The following is a 19,671-nucleotide window of genomic DNA, read 5'->3' as shown; positions in this document are numbered from 1 at the left end:
AGTTTCGTCATTTCTGCATAATCCATAAGTTTTTGCATCCCTTCTTCCTTTGCTGGGACTTCTGCACAAGGCTGGTCTCGAAGGGAGTGGAACGGCCAAGCAAACGGCAGCAATCGCCTTCTCCCCTGGTTAGCAGCCACCCTCCGCCGAGAAAGCGCAGCAGGACAAAAAAATGGGGTTTAATAATAATAATAAAAATAAATGGGGACATAGGTGGAGCTGTGGGTTAAACCACGGAGCCTAGGACTTGCCGATCAGAAGGTCGGCGGTTTGAATCCCCGCGACGGGGTGAGCACCCGTTGCTCGGTCCCTGCTCCAGCCAACCTAGCAGTTCAAAAGCTTGTCAAAGTGCAAGTAGATAAATAGGTACCACTCCGGCGGGAAGGTAAACGGCATTTCCGTGCGCTGCTCTGGTCCGCCAGAAGCGGCTTAGTCATGCTGGCCACATGACCTGGAAGCTGTACGCCGGCTCCCTCGGCCAATAAAGCGAGATGAGCGCCGCAACTCCAGAGTCGTCCGAGACTGGACCTAATGGACAGGGGTCCCTTTACCTTTAGTAATAAAAATATTTTCTTTATATCCCTCCCTCCCCAGCCAAAGCCAGGCTCAGAGCGGCTAACAACAGTAAAATGATACAGCATTCTAAATGGGACACAGGGAATCTGCAGCCCTTCAGATGCTGATGGACTCCAACTCCCATCAGGCCCAGCGCAGCCCATCAGAGAATCGTAGAGTTGGAAGGGAACCCCAAAGGTCATCTAGTCCAACACCCTTCAATGCAGGAATCTCAGCTAAAGCATCCATGGCAGCTGGCCACCCAACCTCTGCTTAAAAACCTCCAAGGAAGGAGAGTCCGCCACCTCCAGAGGGAGACCGTTCCACAGTCGGACAGCTCTTACTGTCAGAAAAGGCACCTTTCTGTGCTGCAAGGCAGTGTGGTGTAGTGGTTAGAGTGTTAAGCTAAGCAGGGGACTCCCAGCTTCAAGTCGCTACTTGGCCATGAGTTTCATTGGCTGAGCTTGAGCGCAGACATTTGTCTGTCCAGCCAGCCTAGCCTACCTCACAGGGTTTTTGTGAGGCCAAAAAGGCGGTGGAGAGGAGACCCGCGTATTGCTGCCTTTATTTCCTCGAAGGAAATGCAAGATGCAAGTAGTTACTAACGCCAGAAGTACAGCAGTCTTTTCCCTCCCTAATTTTGTTTCCTCTTGTTTCATTTTTGTCGGTTAAATGTTCAGTTGGGGTTGGCAGTTACTTTGATTTGGGTATTACAATATTTTCCCCCCCAAATTTTTTTATTAGTTTTCACAACATTATAAACAAACACATAAGACAAACAAACATAAATCATAGCCTTATTGAAAATTACACTTATTAACATTGTTAAGTGACTTCCTCGATTCCCCTTGGTTGAATTTCATTGCATATCCTTTTAACGGTTTTCCAAATCACAGTTCTTATAAAATTTAACTTAAACATTAACATCCTTAGATCTTGACATTATGAAATTAAACATATTAATTCATCCCATAACATAAATAAAATCCTAAGCCAATTAAGTATCTGCAAGCTGTTTTCAGTTAAATAACGTAACATATTTAACTAAGTAATCATTAAATTTAATCCACTCTTCCTGATACTCCTCCTCCTTCTGGTTGCAGACTCTTCCAGTTAGGTCGGCTAGCTCCGAACAATCCATCATCTTGATGTGGGTATAACTATAAACTATTTATTGTTGCTCTTTTCACTGATTTATTGGTTTATATGTTGCTTGTATAGGATATCTTGGTTTTTTTAATGTTCGATGCTTTGTTGTGTTTTATATGTTGTAAGCCGCCCAGAGTGGCTAGGGAAACCCAGCCAGATGGGCGGGATATGAATTAATAAATATTATTATTATTATTATTATTATTATTATTATTATTATTATTATTATTATTATTATTATTATTTATTAATAATAACAACATTCATTTTGTATCTCATCTGCAGGCCTTAAAACTGTCACGGCCTCCTCAGAACTCCTGGGAGGGCGACCCCTCGCGGAACTACAACTCCCAAGGTTCCTTGCGAAGAACCACCGTCTCTTCCGCCTGTCGATCCGCTATTTCCTATTTCGATTGCTCTTGCCTCCCCCGTCTCTTCCCCGTTTTGTGCAGAAAGGCCTTAATCTTGCGAACGATTGCTCTGGCCTGGCTACCTCCGCCTCCCCCTCCTTTCCATGACGACGTCGCCCACACCTTTCGCCTCTCCTCCTCCAAGCCGACCCAACAACCGCGCCTCCGATTGGCCGGCGCTGTGCAAGTCCGGCGCCTATTGGCTGTGGTAGCGGGAAAACTCTTGTCCCCCCCCCCACCGCTCCTCGCGCAGGCAGGCACAAGTCCCTCCTCCAGCCCCTCACGTCGCGCTCCGATTGGCCTGCGCTGTGCAAGGCCGGCGCCTATTGGCTACGGCAGCGGGAAACTCTTGTTTCCCCCCCCCCGCTCCTCGCGTAGCACGCACAAGCCGCTCCTCCAACAACCGCGCCTCCGATTGGCCGGCGCTGTGCAAGGCCGGCGCCTATTGGCTGTGGCAGCGGGAAACTCTTGTTTGCCCCTCCTCCTCCAGCCCCTCACGTCGCGCTCCGTTTGGGCGACTGTGAGGGAGCCGAGAAGAGGAAGGAGGGCCAAGATGTCGGCGGGGAACGGAGAGGGCTGGGACGGCAACCGGCAGCGCGGCGCCGGCGGCGGGAACGGGCCCGCGGCTCAAGTCCCGCGCGGGGGGCTCCTCAACCGCTTCGTCAGGCTCCCGCCGGGCCCGGGCCGAGGCGGTGAGTGGGGGGGGGAGGGAGCGTCTGCGCCTGCGCCGCCGCCACAGCCAGAGCCCCGCTGCCCACCACGAATGGTGGTTGTTTAGTCGTTGAGTCGTGTCCGCCTGGACCACAGCACGCCAGGCCCTCCTGTCTTCCACTGCCTCCCGCAGTTTGGTCAAACTCATGCTGGTCGCTTCGAGAACACTGTCCCACCATCTCGTCCTCTGCCGTCCCCTTCTCCTTGCGCCCTCCATCTTTCCCAGCCTCAGGGTCTTTTCCAGGGAGTCTTCTCTTCTCATGAGGTGGCCAAAGTCTTGGAGCCTCAGCTTCAGGATCTGTCCTTCCAGTGAGCACTCAGGGCTGATTTCCTTCAGAGTGGATAGGTTTGATCTTCTTGCAGTCCATGGGACTCTCAAGAGTTTCCTCCATAATTCAAAAGCATCCATTCTTCGGCGATCAGCCTTCTTTATCGTCCAGCTCTCACTTCCATACATCACTACTGGGAAAACCATAGCTTGAACTATACGGACCTTTGTCGGCAAGGTGATGTCTCTGCTTTTTAAGATGCTGTCTAGGTTTGTCATCGCTTTTCTCCCAAGGAGCAGGCGTCTTTTAATTTCGTGGCTGCTGTCCCCATCTGCAGTGATCATGCAGCCCAAGAAAGTAAAATCTCTCACTGCCTCTATTTCTTCCCCTTCTATTTGCCAGGAGGTGATGGGACCAGTGGCCATGATCTTCGTTTTTTTGATGTTGAGGACTTCCAGACTCATAGCTTTAGCCACTATGCCACACAAGCTTTTGGCACCTTTCCTGTTGTTCGTGACTAATTCCACCCCATAAAACAGTGCCAAGTTCATTACATCAGAAACGTGCTGCTTGATCCCTTGTGTGCTTATTGGATATAAATCCCATGGTGCCCATTGGTATTTACCCCAAGAATGCATAGAGTTGCACTTTCGGTTACTAAAATGTTTATATACTTCCTGTTTCCTGCTTACATTAACTGTCAAAAGTGCAACTAAAACTTTTAAAAGAATCAGGTGCAGTATATAAGAGGGGAAATGTAAAGAAAGTTGGACATTGACCAGCTTGCTGATACCGCCAGTTTTTCAGGTGCTGTTGAAACACAGCCAGAATAGGAAGTCCCGTAATGTGTGTGTGCCACAGAGAATATTTTCCCCTCATGTGCCACCACCAACCAGTGTTCTGATGGTGGAATGCCCAGAGCAGTCAGTCAGTATCACCTGAGTGGACAGGTGAACTCACCTTGGAGGAGACAGTCTTTTAAGTATCAGAGTTCCATGCCGCACAGTGCTTTAAAAATGGTACTCGGCACTTTGGGTTGGGTCTGGAAAGAAATCAGAAAATCGGTGCAGGTGGTATTGCAGTGGAGCAACACACTTCAGGAACTTGTTGCTGGTCAGAACTCTTGACTCCTGCTTCCTGCATCAACTGAACATGCTTAGAGTCCTGCTATTCCAAATATCTTTCAAAGAGAGTCTGATGCAAGACTTGTTACTGTAATGCAAGTCCAGGTGTAACAAGGCCATACATAACCACAGCTGGATCTGCTCTCTCTAGGTTTGGTTGCAGTTGGCGTGTTAGTTTAAAATGTGCAAAAGCGCTCCTTCCTGGAAACAGTTATCACCTGTACTGGCTATCTAGGAGCACAGTCACACCATAAACAACCTTATTGGCTCCCAGTACGTTTCCGGCCACAATTCAAAGTGTTGGTGTTGAACTTTAAAGCCCTAAACGGCCTTGGTCCAGTATACCTGACGGAGCGTCTCTGCCCCCATCGTTCTACCCGGACACTGAGGTCCAGCTCCAAGGGCCTTCTGGCGATTCTCTCACTGTGAGAAGCCAAGTTATACAGGGAACCAGGCATAGGGCTTCCTTGGTAGTGGCACCCGCCCTGTGGAACGCCCTCCCACCAGATGTCAAAGAGAACAACAACTACCAGTCTTTTAGCAGACATCTGAAGGCAGCCCTGTTTAGGGAAGCTTTTAATGTTTGATGCATTACTGTATTTTAATATTTTGTTGGAAGCCGCCCAGAGTGGCTTGGGAAGCCCAGCCAGATGGGCAGGGTATAAATAAATTATTATTATTATTATTAAGACAGGGCTGTGCCTACATCCCTGCATCATTGGTCCTCTTGACCAGCAGCACATCTAACTCTTTGTTAATGTTCTTTGTTAGCGAGGCCACACTTTTTGTTGTTGTTAATGTGACAGGGCGCCTGAATGCATACTGGTTTATGTGCATGTAGCTAAACCACATCCGAACAAGGTACTTCAACCCCATTTCATGTTACTGCTGGGTGCATGTCTAGGGAGTGCACGGAGACCGTGAATCAGGCCAGCCAGTGTGATCTTGTCCCCCTGCCACAGGGTTCATCTGACTGGGCGAGGAGGCAGTCTGAAAGGGGCTCCAGTTCCATCAAGGTTAAGCTTTAGTTTGTTAACCCGTATGATGCAGTCGCTTATCAGGCTAAGGCATTAATTCAGCGCCTCTGCAGCCTTTCTGGAACTGGGATGAAAAGCGAGGAGAGGCGGTGTTATTTCTGTACCAATGGCACTGTACTTTATATGTGCAGATGACCTCTCCCAGCATTTTCATGTAGATGGTAAACAGCATAAGGGCCGAAATAGAACCCCAGATGGAAAAAAATGTTGAGCAGACGACCTCTACCACCAACTTCTAGGAGGGACTGAAACCACAGTGGAAAAAACCCTTCCCAGATAATGTTGAGAGTTCATAAGAGCCTCCTGGATCAAGCTAATAATCCATCCAGTCCTGTTCTCACAGTGGCCAACCAGATACATATGAGAAGCCCACAAGCCAATACAGTGGTACCTCGGGTTAAGGACTTAATTCATTCCGGAGGTCTGTTCTTAACCTGAAACTGTTCTTAACCTGAAGCACCACTTTAGCTAATGGGGCCTCCTGCTGCTGCCGCGCCGCCAAAGCACAATTTCTGTTCTCATCCTGAAGCAAAGTTCTTAACCCAAGGTACTATTTCTGGGTTAGCGGAGTCTGTAACCTGAAGTGTACGTAACCTGAAGCGTATGTAATCTGAGGTACCACTGTATGATTGAAAGCCAGAAATGTTTGGAAGATCAGCTGTAACCAGCCACAACACCACATCTCCTTGTGTAGCTTTTTACCCAAACTGTTTGCACACACCTTTCATGACTTACCTGCTCCCATGTCCGCCAATGAAAACGGGTTCACGGGAATTTATCCAAGATGGAACTGGAGCAACTTCCTTTCTTGGTGTTGAGACTTTATCCACTGTGATGCCTACCTCTCCCTCCTTTTACAGATAGGTAGCCGTGTTGGTCTGCCATAGCCAAAACAAAACAAAATTTTTTCTTTCCAGTAGCACCTTAAAGACCAACTAAGTTAGTTCTTGGTATGAGCTTTCGTGTGCATGCACACTTCGTCAGATACCTGACGTATCTGACGAAGTGTGCATGCACACGAAAGCTCATACCAAGAACTAACTTAGTTGGTCTTTAAGGTGCTACTGGAAAGAAAAAATTTTGTTTTGTTCTCCCTCCTTTGTCGTCTTTCTATGCTGCTTCACCCAGCCTTGCAAAATATATCCTGTCCTGCCTTAGTTTATGAAAACCTTTTGTCTCTCTGCTTTAGGCCACAGAGTCCCACCAGCCAGAAGTGGCCACCGTTGTGTGGCAGACAATGCCAACTTGTACGTGTTCGGCGGATACAATCCTGATTATGATGAGTCCGGAGGGCCAGAGAATGAAGACTACCCACTCTTCAGGGAGCTTTGGCGATACAACTTTGCTACTGGCACCTGGCATCAAATGGGCACAGAGGGTTACATGCCTCGAGAGTTAGCATCTATGTCACGTGAGTGGAGGAGAATGAATTATTGCGGTAGTAAAGCATAAATGTAACTCTTCGCCTTAATGGCATTCATGTTGTGAACTGCCCTGAGATCTATGTATGAAGGGTGGTATACAAATTTAATAATAATCATCTGTCCCATCTGTATAAGGGCAGTAATTGAGTAAGATTAGAGTGAGCTATTTTGAGATCCGTTTTGTAACTCCTGTACTTCAATAGGGTCTTATAAAAGTCCAGGCTTAGATGCCAAGAAGGACTTGGCTTCGTATTGTTGCTGCCCAGATCTGCACTGTGGATAAATTCATGCTACACAGCTGTGGCTAGCAAGAGTCTTAAGAAGTGTGGAACTACCACATCCATCACCCCAGCAGTGGCCATGGGGTTGGTTTTTGCGGGGCTTCCTCCCATCCCTTTTCTTTTGGAACTGCTACAGCTTGGGACGCTGGGGATGCTGAATGCTGGAGCTCTGTCCTTTCTCTTTACTTCTCCACCCCCCCCCCCGGAAAGTCTTCATGGTGGATGTACTTTGCATGATTCATCCACAGCTCTACAGGCAGGTTTTTTTCCATTAGTGCAGTCCACTTTCTGTTGTGAAATTCAGGTCTGCAGGGAAGTGTTATTCATACTGCTTGTGCGTGAACCCGTCTGCTGCTCACACTCTACCTGCGCAGGCCCCATTTACCCAGCACTAACGCGGGTGGCGCTGTGGGTTAAACCACTGAGCCTAGGACTTGCCGATCAGAAGGTCGGCGGTTCGAATCCCCGCGACAGGGTGAGCTCCCATTGCTCAGTCCCTGCTCCTGCCAACATAGCAGTTCGAAAGCACGTCAAAGTGCAAGTATATAAATAGGTACTGCTCCGGCGGGAAGGTAAACAGCGTTTCCGTGCGCTGCTCTGGTTTGCCAGAAGCGGCTTAGTCCTGCTGGCCACATGACCCGGAAGCTCCCTCGGCCAAGGAAGCGAGATGAGTGCCGCAACCCCAGAGTAGGCCACGACTGGACCTAATGGTCAGGGGTCCTTTACCCTTTACCTTTAACTTGTTAGTTCTGTGTCACTGGCAAGAGGGCTCTCTCCATCCATTCGCTAGACTTTTGGTTACTGGTGAACAGCTCAGCAGAGAAGACAACTGTTCCAAGGTGCAGTTGAGGGCTACCAAATCTGCATGTCAAAGGTTTTGTTCTGCTTTCTTGTTTTCTGCCAGTTGTGTTGCATGGGAATAACCTCTTGGTCTTTGGCGGCACCGGAATCCCCTTTGGCGAGAGCAATGGCAATGACGTCCATGTCTGCAACGTCAAGTACAAGCGCTGGGCCCTCTTCAACTGTCGAGGGAAGAAGCCCAACCGCATCTATGGACAGGTATTGGGGGGGGAGTGTCATCCACTGCTGCCCCTATTCTACTCTACAGGGAAGTTTTTAATGGTTGATGTTTTATTGTGTTTTTAATATTTTGTTGGGAGGCACCCAGAGTGGCTGGGGCAACCCTATTCAGATGGTCAGGATGTAAATATTATTATTATTATCATCATCATCATCATCATCATCATCATCATCATCATCAGACTCTTGAAGGACAGAGAGTGGTTCCATATTCCTGAGAAGCTTGTGCTCTTAATTCAGGTCTCACTTATCTCCTCGGGTCTAAAAATGGGGAGCAGTTCTCGAGTTCCTGAGCATGAAGTATATTGGAGCACCTTTGGGGGATTGCATGGTATGAGGTCAGAGAGATAAGAATTTAATTTGAGCCCGAGGTCTTGATGGCTTAGCCCTATAAAAGAGAAAAATAGAATATGCTGGGGTCATACCTCAGGTTACAGACGCTTCAGGTTGCATTTTTTCGGGTTATGGACCACCAAAACCCGGAAGTACCGGAATAGGTTACTTTCGGGTTTCAACGGTCGCACATGCACAGAAGCGCCGAATCACAATGTGCGCAGACGTGCCACTGCGGATGCTGCGGGTTGTGAACGTGCATCCCGCACGGATCATGTTCGCAACCCGAGCATCCACTGTACAGAGTGGTTTTCGATTTTAGGTACCACAACCATCTTCCATACATCCAAGGCTAGAAGCCGTTCCCTTACCCCACCCTGTCTCTGTACACATTGCAGTGTTTCAGTACCATATTTCAACCATAAGCTCAAATCAGTTCACGAAAATGAGATCGGACTTACAGGCAGATTTAATTGCCCTGGCAATACCAAGTGCTGTCACTCCTGGCTCTGCTCCCTTGAAAGTGGTGTGACAAAGGGGATCCAGGGAAGGGGGAGATGGATGCTCTCCAGAGGATACCTGCCTTTCGGCTGCCTTATTATGGTGCCCCTTCAGTTACCCTGCAGCTCTTCCCTCTTCTCCCTTACCAGGCAATGGCAATCATAAATGGCTCCTTGTACGTATTCGGAGGCACGACAGGATACATTTACAGCACAGACCTGCACAAGCTGGACCTGAACACCAGGGAGTGGACCCAGCTGAAGCCAAACAACATGCACTGTGACATGCCGGAGGAAAGGTGAGCTTGGCCTCTTGCTCAGTGGCGCCTGCTGCGTAAAACTGGCTGCAAGTCTTCCTCATTCAGAATGATAGTCTCTCGATAGACAAGTTCTTATTAAAATGTCAATTCCAGTTCAAAAATTTTGGCCGTCTCTTCAACCACCTCCCCCTGGCCTCCAGATATTGCTAGGGCGTGTGTGGTTTAGTTGGGATGCCTAAATTTGGAAACATTTGCTATGAAAATTCTAGCATGTCTGGCGGACTGCCTCGCCAGAGTGGTGCATGCTCTGGTTATCTCCCGCTTGGACTACTGCAATTCGCTCTACGTAGGGCTACCTTTGAAGGTAACCCGGAAACTGCAATTAATCCAGAATGCGGCAGCTAGACTGGTGATTGGGAGTGGCCGCCGATACCACATAACACCGGTCTTGAAAGACCTACATTGGCTCCCAGTACGTTTCGGAGCACAATTCAAAGTGTCAGTGCTGACCTTTAAAGCCCTAAATGGCCTCGGTCAAGTTTATCTGAAGGAGCGTCTCCACCCCCATCGTTCTACCCGGACACTGAGATCCAGCACCGAGGGCCTTCTGGCAGTTCCCTCACTGCGAGAAGCCAAGTTATACAGGGAACCAGGCAGAAGGCCTTCTTGGTGGTGGCACCTGCTCTGTGGAACGCCCTCCACCAGATGTCAAAGAGAACAACAACTACCAGAGTTTTAGCAGACATCTGAAGGCAGCCCTGTTTAGGGAAGCTTTTAATGTTTGATGTATTACTGTATTTTAATATTTGGTTGGAGGCCGCCCAGAGTGGCTGGGGAGGCCCGGCCAGAAGGGCGGGGTATAAATAATATTTTATTTTTATTCTTATTCTTTTTCATATATAGCATGGCATTCTTGGCTGACAGACTGAGAAAACTGAATGCACCACAGGGGCTAGAAACTTGTGCATGCATACACACACACACACACACACACCCATATAAATGAGCAGGCAGATGAAGCTACAAATAATTTTGACTTTGTCTTTCCAGATACAGACATGAAATTGCACATGACGGGCAGAGGATTTACATCTTAGGAGGGGGAACTTCTTGGACAGCCTATTCCTTGGACAAGGTAATAGGATCAACCGCCAAAATATTTTTTATTAGTTTGATTTCTCGCTAGTGAGATCAGAAAATAAGTCCATGACCAGAGCTGGTGAATTTTAATAGCAGAATGTTGGGGTCTTGAGTATTTGGCACATAATGCAGATTGGTGAGTGATCTAGTGAATGGAACTGGGTTCCAGTCACTGCTCTGATTGATTGTGTGGCAAGTCACCCTTTTTTCCATCTCAGAACATTGCTCTTGCAAGGGGGAAACGTCTACCAGGGTGCCATGAAGACAAAATTGCAAAGATTTGCAGACTAGGAATCCTAACATGTTTCACCTGGATTTCTAATAGGGCACAACCTGGGATGAATTTATCCTGTGCAAGCCCCTTTGACATACATAGCCACACTTTTGCACAGTTCCTGTTGATTTAATTGACATGGTAATAATAAAATTTTATTTATATCCTGACCTCCCCAGCTGAAGCCGGGCTCAGAGCAGCTAACAACAATAAAATTAACACAGTTTACATAAAATCACAATCAATTAATTGAAATACATTCTAAAAATCAATTCATTCTAAAATCAATTCAGAATCAAATTAATGGCAACCATTGGGCTAGAGTTCTATGAGGTTTACAGAAGGAGGGGGTCAGACTGTCTTGCAGGCCCTGCGGAAAGATTTCAAGGTGCTGGTCTTGACCTTTAAAGCCCTTTGTGGCTTAGGGCCCTTGTATCTACGGGACTGCCTCTCCTGGTATGCCCCGCAGAGAAGGTCAATGAATAACCATGGTTTAGAGGTCCCGGGCCCTAAGGAAATCAGACTATCCTCCACCAGGGCCAGGGCCTTTTCAGTAATGGCTCCGACCTGGTGGAATGCTCTGTCCCATGAGACTAGGGCCCTTCAGGATTTAACCTCCTTCCGCCGGGCCTGTAAGACAGAGCTATTCCACCTGGCCTTTAATTTGAATTCAGGCTGATCTTTTATTTCCCTTCCCTTCTCTTCCTCCCCCCCCCCCTTTTATGAAGATCACCTGCTCTGAGACCCCACAGCTAATTCTCCCCTGGCCTCCTCGCTGGCCCAAGTAGGACCAATTCAGCCACCTAGCCCTGGGGATTATCTAAAGCTTATTTCCCCTAAATTGATTTTTGAATTTTGAATTTTATTGTTATTCATGTCTTTATACTGTATTTTATGCTGCTTTTATAATTAAGTGTTTTAAATTTGTTGTTAGCCGCCCTGAGCCCGGTTTTTGAACCGGGAAGGGCGGGGTATAAATAAAAATTTATTATTATTATTATTACTGAAGTTACAAGAAAGCAGATTTTGACTTAAAACATCAGGAAGACCTTTCTGACAGTAAGAGCCATTTGACAGGTTGCCACAGCGCACAGAATTATAACGGCTCAAGTTTCCCTTTGGCAGCAGGCAGATGACATGGCAATTTTTCTGCAAACCCAACAATCCATACCCCCGGATACCATGAATCAAGTGTCAGCCTCTTGCCTAATTTCCAGCGCTTTAGCTATTTAACCTGGAAATCTTTTGTGGGGTGATGGAGTGGGTTTGTCGGGGGAACTTGCTGGTAGAGGCCTTGAGTTCAGCCATTGCCTTGTTCCATTTCTGTCATTAAAAATATATATATATTTTTATATATATATATTTGTATATATATATAATTGTATTATTTCTGTTGCTTCAGATCCACGCCTACAACCTTGAAACAAACACCTGGGAAGAAATTGCAACAAAGCCTCATAAGAAAAAAGGTAGGCTTTTGAGAAATAGCATATATTGGGCAGGGGTTGAAAAGACAAAACTATTTGTAGCCAGAAATAAAATGTTGGTGGGGGCCCCAGGGAGAGATTCAAAAGAAGTTTGCAAACAAGTCAGTCTTCTCAAAACCTTTGTACTTTCCCCTTTTGTTAAAAATCCAAACTAAACCCATAGATTGATCTGAAATATACACCAAAAATGTTGCATAATTCCAGGTCTCATGTATAGTAGCTGGTTCCAGTTTAATTTTTTTAATAACTAGATACAGTGGTATCTTGGGTTACAGGAGCTTCAGGTTACGGACACTTCAGGTTACAGGCGCTTCAGGTTACAGGTGCTTCAGGTTACAGACTCCGCTAAACTCCGCTAACCCAGAAATAGTACCTTGGGTTAAGAACTTTGCTTCAGGATGAGAACAGAAATCGCACGGCGGCGGCACGGCGGCAGCGGGAGGCCCCATTAGCTAAAATAGTATCTCAGGTTAAGAACAGTTTCAGGTTAAGAACGGACCTCCAGAACGAATTAAGGTCTTAACCCAAGGTACCACAGTATTTCTCTTTGGATTCTGGTGCCTTGTGGAAATCTGACATCTCAGAAACACTTTTTAAAATGTACAGTAAACTTTCAAGAAGGGTTATGTTCCAGAAATCATGCCTAAAACCAAAATCGCATATAGTCAAAACACCGTGGGTTCTGTGGTGGGTGGGATTGCCAATGACTTTCCCTCCAGATGCCTGTCCCCTAATTATCTATTTAGCCAAGCACTTAAATGCACACAAGTTATATGCACATACGTTGTGGGCTTACTGTATTCATGTAGAGCTCAGATTTAGTGATTCCACTTGACTTGGGCTCTAATCAACGCCCATAGTTAGGCTCTTGTAACCTTTCTTGTTATGAAGGCTCCTTGCGCCAGGTGGCCTTTCAACATACTTCAGTTCAGATTATTTTCCCCTGGTCATTTTTATTGTTTTGCTCTCACAACCCTCTCTTCAATGGGCGTTCCAGAGCGCTTGTAAAGTGAGCACAAACTCTTCTTAGACTTCAGATAGCCATGTTGGTCTGACTCAGTCAAAATAAAAAATAAAAAAATAGTCCAGTAGCACCTTAGAGACTAAGTTAGTTTGTTCTAGGTCTAAGCTTTCGTGTGCATGCACACTTCTTCAGATACACACTGAAGATACACACTGAAGAAGTGTGCATGCATACAAAAGCTTATACCTAAAACAAACTTAGTTGGTCTCTAAGGTGCTAGTGGACTATTTTTTTGTTCTTAGGCTTTTCATCTTTATCCACACACAAGCTAAAATATGCTTTAGGAGTAGGCAGTTTCCTCCCTCCCTGTTTTGACTTCACCTCTTCACATGGAAAGGATGGCTAAAGGTCAGTTGGTATTGAATGATCTTATGAGTGCTTTGGGACGCGGGTGGTGCTGTGGGTAAAACCTCAGTGCCTAGGACTTGCCGATCGCATGGTCGGCGGTTCGAATCCCCGCGGCGGGGTGAGCTCCCGTCTTTCGGTCCCAGCTCCTGCCCACCTAGCAGTTCGAAAGCACCCTTAAGTGCAAGTAGATAAATAGGTACCGCTTTATAGCGGGAAGGTAAACGGCGTTTCTGTGTGCTGCGCTGGTGCTGGCTCGCCGGAGCAGCTTCGTCACGCTGGCCACGTGACCCGGAAGTGTCTGCGGACAGTGCTGGCCCCCGGCCTCTTAAGCGAGATGGGCGAGCAACCCCAGAGTCGGACACAACTGGCCCGCACGGGCAGGGGTACCTTTACCTTTACCTTTATGAGTGCTTCACAGCCAGGCACAAGGAGAATTCTGTGCAATTCATGTTAAGCCCCTTTTCAGGCTGGCCGGCCCCTTCCCAGTAATGAGAAATCCGCTTTTACTGAACAGTCTTCTCTTCCATTACACTCACTCACCCTCAGGTTTTCGTTCCACAGATTTCCCGGCGGCCAGGAGATGTCACAGTTGTGTACAGATAAAAAATGGTAAGAATCACTGGCTCGCTTTGGCATGTTGAGCTGCAGAGGCTCCTGTTTGTGGCATGTGAAATCCCTACTGGGATGAAGGGTTTGAGCTTACTTCTGTATGCACACAACAGTCCATCTTTGAGGTGCTGCGGTGCCTCAGCATGTTCAGAAACATTCTAACAGCAGAGGGTGGAAGCGTCAGCCATATTGTTGGAAAGCCTGTCACAAGAGAAATGGAAGGCTGGTTTGACTTGAGGGGGAAAACATCAACTAGAGCCAGGGCTTTTTCGGCTGCGGCTCCAATCTGGTGGAACGCTCTGTCCCAAGAGACTAGGGCCCTGCGGGACTTGACATCTTTCCGCATGGCCTGCAAGACAGAGCTGTTCCACCAGGCTTTTGGTCAGGGCGCAGCCTGACTCCTTCCTTTGGCAATCTCCACAGAATTTTAGCTTAATGGTTGCCAACAATTTGATTTTAATTAATTTTTATAATGAAATGTTTTTAGAATCCTGTACTACTTTATTGTTGTTAGCCGCTCTGAGCCCGGCTTCGGCTGGGGAGGGCGGGATACAAATAAAATTTACTACTATTATTATTATCGTAACCTCGGGGCCACTTCCTCCAAATGGACTCTGGCTTGTCAAATGTCCATGTCACTTCCCACTTAAAAAAGAGTATCCCAGTGCCATTTACAACCAAAGTGAAAAATAATAATGGAAAAACAAAAACTTCTTTGTCTGGCAGTGTCAAGGGGGCATTCCTGGAAAGAGTGTTCCATAAATAGGGTGCTCCTGGAGTGGTGAGTGGGAAGGAAGGAAGGAAGGAAGGAGAATAATAAATTTTATTTATATCGCGCCCTCCCCAGCCGAAGCCGGGCTCAGAGCGGCTAACAACAGTAAAACGATAAAACATTCTAAAATCATTTCATTATAAAATTAATTCCAATCAAATTAATGGCAACCATTGGGCTAGAGTTCTGTGAAGATTGCCGAAGGAGGGAGTCAGGCTGTGCCCTGGCCAAAGGCCTGGTGGAACAACTCTGTCTTGCAGGCCCTGCGGAAAGATGTTAAGTCCCGCAGGGCCCTAGTCTCTTGTGACAGAGCGTTCCACCAGATTGGAGCTGCAGCCGAAAAAGCCCTGGCTCTGGTTGAGGCCAGCCTAACCTCCCTGTGGCCCGGGACCTTCAAGATGTTTTTGTCTGAAGACTGTAAGTTCCTCTGTGGGACATACCAGGAGATGTGGATGTGGGAAAATTCAGAATGCTTTTGGTTATTACTTAGTTATTTAACTATTACTTGAGCCCAAAGAGCTCAGGGAAGCATACATATTACAACCCCCCCCCCCAACAATTTGTCCTCTCAACAGCCCTCTAAGGTAGGCTATAATGGTTGAGTGGAGACTTGAACCCGGGCCTTCCTCGCTGCATACACTGGGTTATTTTTAAAATTTGTATCCTGCCCTTAATCTGAAGATCCCGGGGCGTTTCACAGCAGAAAAATACAAAATAAGAATTCAAGATACATAAAAAAATCACAGACAAAAACAAACCCCTCCCACAAACACATTTTAAAAGCCACAGGGTGTTTCTCAGCCAAACACTTGGTTGAAGAGAAACTTTCTCGCCTGGCACCTAAATATATATGTAATAAAGGTGCCAGATGAGACTGCCTACAGAGAGCATTCCACAAACGGGGAGCCAGCGCAGAAAAGGACCATTCTTGCATTGCTTCTCAGGGAGAGGGCACATCAAGAAGGGCCTCAGATGATTCCTAGGTTCCCAGGATTCCTAGGTTCCCAGGCAAGATTAAAAGTTACTGTACTTTTCCATGTAGGAGATGTTTTTTTCTTTAAAAATCATGCTGAAAAGTGGGGGGCGTCTTATACATTGGTAGTGCATAGGGTGGACGTTTGATTGGTTGCTGCCGTGGTTGTTGTGCGTGTTATTGGTTGCCGTGTCAATGGGTGGTGTTGATTGGCTGATGCTCCAGCAGTTGAGTGGGCAATTGGCAGGTTCTGCTGGTGATGGGACAGACAGGAGGCGGATTTTGCGACGCGTGCGGGCGAGCTCAGCAACTCTGTGCCATCTTCCCCCATTTTCTTTGAGTCCCCCAAAATAGGGGTAGTCTTATACACGGTGGTGTCTTATAGATGGAAAAGTACGGTATTTCCTTGAAAAGATGGAGGTGGGGGAGCACATTAATCTCAGAGGAAGTCTGGTGAGAGAAACCGTTGTGGAAACGGCAGTTTCTCTCTGCACCAGGTGAAGAACTGAGCAAACCCTCCTTGTGTGTTCCTTTATGGTGGGAAAACAATGCCTAATGCCCTGTGCCCTTTTTTGATTCAGATGTCTTCGTCTGCGGAGGATACAACGGAGAAGTGATCCTGGGAGACATCTGGAAACTGAGCTTGCAGACCTTCCAGTGGGTGAAACTCCCGGCCGTCATGCCAGAGCCAGTTTATTTCCACTGTGCTGCTGTGACTCCGGTAAGCGGCTGCCAGTGCCCAGCCTCTCTGCAAGGTCCTACGTGGCACAGAAATGGCCAGCAAGAAGCTGGGGGGGCAGTGAATTAACCAGCTGAGGGAGGTATTTGAAAATACTGGAGTTCTGTCAACCCAGACTGTCATTAGGTAAAGGTAAAGGGACCCCTGACCATTAGGTCCAGTCGTAGCCGACTCTGGGGTTGGGGCGCTCATCTTGCTTTATTGGCCAAGGGAGCCGGCGTACAGCTTCCGGGTCATGTGGCCAGCAGGACTAAGCCACTTCTGGCGAACCAGAGCAGCTCACGGAAATGCTGTTTACCTTCCCGCCAGAACGGTACCTATTTATCTACTTGCACTTTGATGTGCTTTTGAACTGCTAGGTTGGCAGGAGCTGGGACCGAGCAACGGGAGCTCACCCCGTTGCGGGGATTCGAACCTCTGACCTTCTGATTGGCAAGTCCTAGGCTCAGTGGTTTAACCCACAGCACCACCTTCAGATGCTGGAGATGAAATCCTGCTGCTGGAAACACAAACACTCAGGCACTGCAGGATTAGACCAGCGATGTGAGCCAATGGGCAGGAAGGTGGGCATTTGCTTGATGGGAAATGGCCAAATTGGATGTCCTGCGGGTAGGAGGTTCTCCACCCCTGTTCTGCCTCATGTCCTCAGTGCTACTCAGGCTGAGGAAGAGGGGCAGAGGGTGGGGGCAAAGGGCCTTTCTCTGCAGTTTGGCTCTCTGCAAGCACGTCAGGCCCATCGGCTGTTGCCCAGGACAAATAATAATAATAATAATAATAATATATTTTTATCTATATCCCTCCCTCCCCAGCCGAAGCGGCTAACAACAATAAAAGTAACACAGCATTCTAAAATCAATTCATTCTAAAATCAATTCAGAATCAAATTCATGGCAACCATTGAGCTAGAGTGCTATGAGGATTACCAAAGGAGGGGGTCAGGCTGCGCCTTGGCCAAAGGCCTGGTGGAACAGCTCTGTCTTGCAGGCCCTGCGGAAAGATGTCAAGTCCCTCAGGGCCCTAGTCTCTTGGGACAGAGCGTTCCACCAGAAAGCCCTGGCTCTAGTTGAGGCCAGCCTAACCTCTCTGTGGCCTGGGACCTTCTGGATGTTTTTGTCTGAAGATTGTAGTTCCTCTGTGGGGCATACCAGGAGAGGCGGTCCCGTAGGTACGAGGGTCCTAGGCCGTATAGGGCTTTAAAGGTTAAAACCAGCACCTTGAACCTGATCCTGTACTCCACCGGGAGCCAGTGCAGCTGGTATAGCAGCGGGTGAATGTGATCTCACAGCAAGGACTCCGTAAGGAGTCTCACTGCGGCATTCTGCACCCGCTGGAGTTTCTGGGTCCGTCTCAAGGGCAGCCCCACGTAGAGCGAGTTACAAAATGAGTTTTCCATGAGGATCTTGAGGTCATTAAGCACCGGGCAACCTGGCAGGCAGGCTTGTAGCACCCACTGCCCTCTGCTTCCTGTGGTTGCAAACAGAATGCCACCTTGATGTCAAGCTGATCACAGATATTTGGGGCCGGATGGCATTTCTCCTTCGCAGGCAATCCAGGTGCTTGCCGTTCCGCTTAAAAGAAAACCCAGCAGTGATCTTCCTTTCCCCCCCTCGTTTCCACGCAGGCCGGCTGCATGTACGTCCATGGAGGCGTGGTGGACATCCAAAGGAACAAACGGACTGGCTCTCTCTTTAAGATGTGGCTGGTAGTGCCCAGCCTCTTGGAACTGTCTTGGGAGAAGCTTCTGGGGTTTTTCCCCCACTTAGCAAACCTCACCAGATCGCAGCTTTTGCACCTTGGACTCACACAGGGACTCATCGAGCGCTTGAAATGAGAAAGCACCTGCTCTTCAAACACTACTTTTAAAAAAGCGACTCCCCTCGCCCCTCTTTTTTCTCCCCCCCTCTCTCTCTCCCCCTCTCCTATTCTCTCTCTCTCTATTTATGAGCACTGCGGAGGACTGCTGCTAGGAGATGGGACGACGCCCGACTCCAAAGCCTTACTCGGCAAATATACATCAGATGCCTTTTTTTTTTCCTTCTGTGAATTTTTATTTTAAAGTTTATGGAAGTCAAGCTTTTTTTGTTTTTAATTTATGGATACCTATAAATACATCATGAACGAAAGACGCTGTCGCTCAGCTGATTTGTACTGCTTTTGCTGCATGCTTTGTAGTCGCAGGAAGGCAAGGCGGACGGCGTGACACAGCCTCTCCTAGTTACTGTTCTGTAAGATGGCCGTAACTTGCAGCAGTTTCCAAAGGGGAAGGCTGGCTGCTCACTCGGAAACCCATCGTAGTAGCTCTTGCCACATCCCTTCCCTCTCTAAAAAAAGAAAAGGCCTAAATGCGAGCTGGCTTTCTCTGATCTGTCTTCTTACAGATGCTACAGTTTGGAAAGACTGGCGCCTTGTGTTGTGACTTTCTGAAACGCGTGTCATTTATTGCCTTTTCATATTGAACTGCCCAGTCCAAGACTGGTTTACTTCCATGTGGCTGGCTGGCTTCAGCACAGGAGTTTATCCTGAATGGTGGCAGGAAAGGGATATAGAGAGCTGCCCAAGTACCATTTCTGTTATGCTTGACAATGAAGGAGTTAACGGAGAAAGAGAACTGTGAATAAGCTGATGCTATTTTTTCTTTCTCCTGTCGCAAGTGTGTGTATGTGTGTTTGTGTGCATGAGAGAGAGTGTAAGTGAAGGAGGATTTGGAAATTCATGCTCTGTGCAATAGCTGTTATTATCCGCTAGTTTTTCTTACGTAGATAGGGGGCTTGCTTCTGCTGGCCTCCCCAGTTCTTGCTTCCACCCCCTGCAAGTTGGTTTGTTTTAAAACCCCATTCTATGGCCTGTCTTCTTCCTCCGAAACAAAAACCTTCGTATTAACTGCTCCTTCATTTGCAGGAAATGCCATGTTGTCACCGCTGCGTTTCTGTTCTTCTTCTTTAGCATAGGCAAAATGCCTGACATTTTGCTGTGGACAGTATTTGCCTTTTAAAAAAGAATGCTGGAAAAGGAAACCATGTCTGTGTCTTAACTGTTGTGTTCCAAATGGCTGCGGAAACGTCCTGTAGAATGTATACCAAAACAGCCGTCAAACCAAGCGTCATACCTAGCCTGAGAAACTGGCTTTTTAATTTTAATTTTTGTTGTTTTTTTTAAAAAAAACTGTACATGA

The 19,671-nt window shown here is 47.5% G+C and overlaps 1 protein-coding gene across 1 annotated transcript; it reads left to right on the top strand.

The window, feature by feature from the left end:
- Positions 1 to 2,589: 2,589 nt before the first annotated feature.
- Positions 2,590 to 19,647, top strand: KLHDC10 (kelch domain containing 10). The gene is made up of 9 exons (XM_083573040.1): positions 2,590 to 2,806; positions 6,445 to 6,666; positions 7,865 to 8,019; positions 9,024 to 9,172; positions 10,184 to 10,268; positions 11,950 to 12,016; positions 13,968 to 14,015; positions 16,342 to 16,481; positions 18,121 to 19,647. The coding sequence occupies exons 1-9, from the start codon at positions 2,668 to 2,670 to the stop codon at positions 18,328 to 18,330; spliced, it is 1,215 nt and encodes a 404-aa protein (XP_083429166.1). The 5' UTR covers positions 2,590 to 2,667; the 3' UTR covers positions 18,331 to 19,647.
- The last annotated feature ends 24 nt before the right edge of the window (positions 19,648 to 19,671 follow it).

Source organism: Podarcis filfolensis (genome assembly GCF_964270895.1).
Source record: "Podarcis filfolensis genome assembly, chromosome: 10".
Lineage (NCBI taxonomy): Eukaryota > Metazoa > Chordata > Lepidosauria > Squamata > Lacertidae > Podarcis > Podarcis filfolensis.
The sequence above is the reverse complement of the archived record's forward strand: the minus strand, read 5'-3'. Positions and strand labels throughout refer to the sequence as shown.